This window comes from Oncorhynchus mykiss, chromosome 8, assembly GCF_057628025.1.
Source record: "Oncorhynchus mykiss isolate SJ-2025 chromosome 8, ASM5762802v1, whole genome shotgun sequence".
In the NCBI taxonomy this organism is placed as follows: Eukaryota; Metazoa; Chordata; class Actinopteri; order Salmoniformes; family Salmonidae; genus Oncorhynchus; species Oncorhynchus mykiss.
Genome location: NC_143029.1, coordinates 85,150,933 through 85,157,500, shown reverse-complemented (window position 1 = coordinate 85,157,500; position 6,568 = coordinate 85,150,933). Strand labels below are relative to the sequence as shown.

Below are 6,568 nucleotides of genomic sequence, written 5' to 3'. Positions count from 1 at the left end.
TCTTCCCCCTCTCTCCTCCCCTCTTCCCCCTCTCTCTCCTCCCCTCTTCCCCCTCTCTCTCCTCCCCTCTTCCCCCTCTCTCTCCTCTCTCTCTCCCCCCTCTCTCTCTTCCCCCTTTCTCTCCTCCCCTCTTCCCCCCCTCTTCCCCCCCTCCCCCTCTCTTCCCCCCCTCCCCCTCTCTCTTCATTTCTCCTCTTCCTCTCCTCCTCTCTGTCAGGATTTCCGGGAGAAGAACACGGACCACATGCGTCCGGAGATCGTGTCGTTACTACGCAGCAGTCAGCGGGCGTTCATGCGTCAGCTGATCGGGTCAGATCCTGTGGCCTTTTTCCGATGGGGAATCCTCCGATCCACCATACACATCATAGCAGTCTTTAAGGAGGCCGGGCGCCGCCGTGCAGCCGCAGGTACACTACTTTTTAAGGATATTTAGCGCCTCTCCATGACCTGTCCAATCAGAGCTTTTCAGGGCTTTTCTTCATGACATGAACCAAGCCAGGGAAAAGTCTGGGCCATATTCATTAGTGTATAAGTAGCCTGTAATTGGCCAACAGTTTATTTTTCCTGGTCAGGTTGAGATGTGACTTGCCACACTAACGTATGGAGATGATGACGATAAGATTATTAACATGTTGATGATGATGATGAGGATGGTTAACATGATGATGGTGATGATGAGGATGGTTAACATGATGATGATGAGGATGGTTAACATGATGATGAGGATGGTTAACATGATGATGAGGATGGTTAACATGATGATGAGGATGGTTAACATGATGATGAGGATGATGGTTAACATGATGATGGTTAACATGATGATGAGGATGATGGTTAACATGATGAGGATGATGGTTAACATGATGATGAAGATGATGGGTAACATGATGATGAGGATGATGGTTAACATGTTGAGGATGATGGTTAACATGATGATGAGGATGATGGTTAACATGATGATGGTTAACATGATGAGGATGATGGTTAACATGATGATGAGTTAACATGATGAGGATGATGGTTAACATGTTGAGGATGATGGTTAACATGTTGAGGATGATGGTTAACATGTTGAGGATGATGGTTAACATGATGAGGATGATGGTTAACATGATGAGGATGATGGTTAACATGATGATGAGGATGATGGTTAACATGATGATGAGGATGATGGTTAACATGATGATGAGGATGATGGTTAACATGATGATGAGGATGATGGTTAACATTATGAGGATGATGGTTAACATGATGAGGATGATGGTTAACATGATGAGGATGATGGTTAACATGATGAGGATGATGGTTAACATGATGAGGATGATGGTTAACATGATGAAGATGATGGTTAACATGGAGAGGCCTGTGTTCTGTGTACTCCACAGCTCTGGTGAAACCCACCTCCTGTCGCATTACAGGGGAACTGAAGAGGAGACCCATCTTGGCTCTACAGAGACTGGCCAGGTAGGAGAGAGTTACCAGTTACCCCCGGGTGGTAAGAGAGACTTACCAGATACCCCAGGGTGGTAGGAGAGACTTACCAGATACCCCAGGGTGGTAGGAGAGACTTGCCAGGTACACCTGGGTGGTAGGAGAGACTTACCAGGTACCCCAGGGTGGTAGGAGAGACCAGGTACCCCAGGGTGGTGGGAGAGACTTACCACATACCCCAGGGTGGAGGGAGAGACTTACCACATACCCCAGGGTGGAGGGAGAGACTTACCACATACCCCAGGTTGGAGGGAGAGACTTACCACATACCCCAGGTTGGAGGGAGAGACTTACCAGGTACACCTGGGTGGAGGGAGAGACTTTCCAGGTACACCTGGGTGGAGGGAGAGACTTACCAGGTACACCTGGGTGGAGGGAGAGACTTACCAGGTACCCCAGGGTGGTAGGAGAGACCAGATACCCCAGGGTGGAGGGAGAGACTTACCACATACCCTAGGGTGGAGGGAGAGACTTACCACATACCCCAGGGTGGTGGGAGAGACTTACCACATACCCCAGGTTGGAGGGAGAGACTTACCACATACCCCAGGTTGGAGGAAGAGACTTACCACATACCCCAGGTTGGAGGAAGAGACTTACCACATACCCCAGGTTGGAGGGAGAGACTTACCACATACCCCAGGTTGGAGGGAGAGACTTACCACATACCCCAGGGGGGTGGGAGAGACTTACCACATACCCCAGGGGGGTGGGAGAGACTTACCACATACCCCAGGGGGGTGGGAGAGACTTACCACATACCCCAGGGTGGTAGTAGAGACTTATACCACATACCCCAGGGTGGTAGTAGAGACTTATACCACATATCCCAGGGTGGTAGTAGAGACTTATACCACATACCCCAGGGTGGAGGGAGAGACTTACCACATACCCCAGGGTGGAGGGAGAGACTTATACCACATACCCCAGGGTGGAGGGAGAGACTTATACCACATACCCCAGGGTGGAGGGAGAGACTTATACCACATACCCCAGGGTGGAGGGAGAGACTTATACCACATACCCCAGGGTGGTGGGAGAGACTTATACCACATACCCCAGGGTGGTGGGAGAGACTTACCACATACCCCAGGGTGGTGGGAGAGACTTACCACATACCCCAGGGTGGTGGGAGAGACTTACCACATACCCCAGGGTGGAGGGAGAGACTTATACCACATACCCCAGGGTGGAGGGAGAGACTTATACCACATACCCCAGGGTGGAGGGAGAGACTTATACCACATACCCCAGGGTGGTGGGAGAGACTTACCACATACCCCAGGGTGGAGGGAGAGACTTATACCACATACCCCAGGGTGGAGGGAGAGACTTATACCACATACCCCAGGGTGGAGGGAGAGACTTATACCACATACCCCAGGGTGGTGGGAGAGACTTACCACATACCCCAGGGTGGTGGGAGAGACTTACCACATACCCCAGGGTGGAGGGAGAGACTTACCACGTACCCCAGGGTGGTGGGAGAGACTTACCACGTACCCCAGGGTGGAGGGAGAGACTTACCACGTACCCCAGGGTGGAGGGAGAGACTTACCACGTACCCCAGGGTGGTGGGAGAGACTTACCACATACCCCAGGGTGGAGGGAGAGACTTACCACGTACCCCAGGGTGGTGGGAGAGACTTACCACGTACCCCAGGGATGGCTAATCCTATCCACAGAGGACTGGTGTGGATGCAGGTTTCTGTTCCAGCCAAGCAGTAACACACCTGATTCAACTAAACTAATCCTTCTTCTCCATCCACAGCTCCCGGCTGGACTTCTCATTTGACCGGTCTGATGACCACCCTCTGGAGGTGTTAGAGGACATTTTCGTCAGCTATGAGAACAGGAAGTAAGTGGGAATGGTATGAATGCAGGAAGCAGGTTGTTTATGGAATGTTACATACTGTACTGTGTACATTTTGAACTTTTGAATTGTGAGTGTTTCTGGGTAAGTCTCTGAGAGTGATTAGAGCTGTGAGTGTTTCTGGGTAAGTCTCTGAGAGTGATTAGAGCTGTGAGTGTTTCTTGGTAAGTCTCTGAGAGTGATTAGAGCTATAAGTGTTTCTGGGTACGTCTCTGAGAGTGAGTAGAGCTGTAAGGCTTTCTGGGTAAGTCTCTGAGTGTGATTAGAGCTGTGAGTGTTTCTGGGTAAGTCTCTGAATGTGATTAGAGCTGTGAGTGTTTCTGGGTAAGTCTCTGAGAGTGAGTAGAGCTGTGAGGATTTCTGGGTAAGTCTGAGTGCTTTCCACATCTGGATTGTGCAACATTTTTCAAGCTCTGTCAAATTGGTGGTTGATCATTGCTAGACAATTATTTTCTGATTTTTAAGTCAAAACTGTAAATCGACCACTCAGGAACATTCACTGTGTTCTTGGTAAGCAACTCCATTGTAGTTTTGGCCTTGTGTTTTAGGTTATTGTCCTTCTAAAAGGTGAATTCATCTCCCAGTGTCTGGTGGAAAGCCGACTGAACCAGGTTTTCCTCTAGGATTTTGCCTGTGCTTAACTTCATTCCGTTTATTTTTTATCCTGAAAAACTCCCCAGTCCTTAACGATTACAAGCATAACATGATGCAGCCACAACTATGCTTGAAAATATGAAGTTGTGGTACTCAGTAATGTGTTGTATTGGATTTGGCCAAAACATAACACTTTGTATTCAGGACAAATAGTTTATTATTTTGCCAATGTTTTTGCAGTATAACTTTACTGCCTTGTTGTAAACAGGATGCATGTTTTGGAATATTTTGATTCTGTATAGGCTAACTTATTTTCACTCTATCATTTAGGTTAGTATTATGGAGTAACTACAATGTTGTTGATGCATCCTCAGGTTTCTCCTATCACAGCCATTAAATCAAATGTATTTATATATCCCTTCGTACATCAGCTGATATCTCAAAGTGCTGTACAGAAACCCAGCCTAAAACCCCAAACACTTTTAAAGTCACCATTGGCCTCATGGTTTAATCCCTGAACAGTTTCCTTCCTCTCCGGCAACTGAGTTATGAAGAACGCCTGTATCTTTGTAGTGACTGGGTGTATTGATACACCATCCAAGGTGTAATTAATAACTTCACCATGCTCAAAGGGATATTCAATGTCGGCCTCTTTAAAAAATTATATATATATTCTTTATGAGGCACTGAAAAACCTACATGGTCTTTGTGGTTGAATCTGTGTTTGAAATTCACTACTTGACTGACAGCACCTTAAAGATAATTGTATGTGTGGGGGTACAGAGATGAGGTAGTCATTCAAAATTATTATGTGACTTGTTAAGCAAATTTTTACTGCTGAACTTATTTAGGCTTGCCATCACAAAGGTGTTGAATACTTATTAACTCAAGACATTTCACCTTTTCATTTAAAAAAATAAAATAATTTGTAAACATTTCTATAAACATAATTCCACTTTAACATTATGGAGTGTGTGTGTGTGTGTGTGTGTGGCCAGTGACGACAAAACAATCTAAATGTAATCCATTTTTAATTCAGGCTGTAACACAACAAAATGTGTAGAAAGTCCAGGGCTGTGAGTCCTTTCTGAAACCACTATATTCATTGGTCCTTGTCCTCCATCTTTGGCTGTGAAACACAGTTTACCTCCATCTCTCTGTCTTCTCTCCACATAGAAAGACCAAAGGCAGCAAGCGCAAACAGCTCATTCCCAAGGTAATGTATTAGTAGTGGACTTTATCAAAAAGTAATCTATGGGTTTATATTACTGCACTTTTACCTGGGGCCAGGAGTCTTTCCTGGTATGGTTCACGTAGACAGGAAAACCTCATGGCCTTGTCTGTAACCATATTACAACACTATGTCATTGCAGTGCAGGTGTGATTTGATTAATTTGATTCAAATCAAGCTTAATTTATTTTTTGGTTGGTTGGTTGGTTGGTTGTTTGACGTGTGTTGTTCCACAGAATCTGATGAACTCCCGGTCCCTGAAGCACATAGTGGGTCTGACGCGCCACGACCTCACCCCCCGCTCTCTGCTCCACCCACACCCGAGGAAGCAACCGTCCAGCATCAGCGCTCAGTTCCAGGTCTGCTTCCCCAACACAGACACGCAGGCACACTCACACACACACACTCGCACACACACACACACACACACCCCTACCAGCCTGATCAGAATAGAATAGAGTAGTGTTGTGTGTGTGTGTGTATCACTTCAAATCCATTAAAGATCACTAATGGGAGCAGCAAACAGCGAGTGGCGCCTCCGTTAACTCTGCTGTCTGGCGTGATGCGATGTTGTTCTGCAGGCGTCTCTCAATCAGCTGCTGGAGACTGTGGGGAGAGCAGAGCCTTTCTTCATCCACTGTATTCGTTCCAATGCCGAGAAGGTAGGATCACATGTGTGCTCTGTACGTAGGACGATAGTGTTTTACACATTGGTCATTTGGCAGACGCTGATATCCAGAGAGACCTCCGGTCAGTTCTGATGACAGAATTTGTATCACTTTAATGCATTTACTGATGTAACTGTGTGTGTGTGTGTGTGTGTTCCTTATAGAAGGAGATGCTGTTTGACGACGCTCTAGTTTTACAGCAGATGAGGTACACGGGCATGTTGGAGACGGTACGCATCAGGAAGTCTGGCTACAATGCCAAGTTCACCTTTAAGGTAGGATACACCTTCAGCGCTGTACAAATGAATGAGCAAATGTCTAAATCTGACCTAATACATATGAACGGTACCGAACCACTAAATGAGCACAGATACTAAGCCATCAGATCTCTCATGCTGCTGCCGTTCTCTAAAACAAAACTTTTTGAGATTTTGAAAGCTGGATATAAGAGTGTGGATAAAAGCAATCCCCTGATTGTCTAAAAGGTAATGCTTATTGTTTATTGAGTCATTTTGATAAGAGATGGCCATATTAGATGCAGTGATTGATGGTGTGTTGATGTAGGAGTTCCTAGAGAAGTTTAAGGTGTTGCTGCCTAAAGAAGCCACCTCAGCACCGAAGGACATAGCGAACCTGCTACAGAAGATGGGCCTGGGACAGAGCACATACCAGATTGGGAAAACTAAGGTAACACTTCTTGGCCCCATATAA

General features: G+C 46.4%; 1 protein-coding gene across 3 annotated transcripts in view; it reads left to right on the top strand.

The window, feature by feature from the left end:
• LOC110530783 (unconventional myosin-IXb) overlaps positions 1-6,568 on the top strand; it is an 85,216-nt gene that overhangs the window by 53,134 nt on the left and 25,514 nt on the right. For all 3 annotated transcript variants that reach the window (XM_090182862.1, XM_090182863.1, XM_090182861.1), the window contains 8 exons: positions 218-407; positions 1,386-1,464; positions 3,263-3,349; positions 5,135-5,174; positions 5,426-5,548; positions 5,771-5,851; positions 6,022-6,132; positions 6,422-6,544. In XM_090182862.1, the coding sequence (XP_090038988.1) occupies positions 218-407; positions 1,386-1,464; positions 3,263-3,349; positions 5,135-5,174; positions 5,426-5,548; positions 5,771-5,851; positions 6,022-6,132; positions 6,422-6,544 (834 nt within the window). The remainder of the gene's footprint in view (positions 1-217; positions 408-1,385; positions 1,465-3,262; positions 3,350-5,134; positions 5,175-5,425; positions 5,549-5,770; positions 5,852-6,021; positions 6,133-6,421; positions 6,545-6,568) is intronic.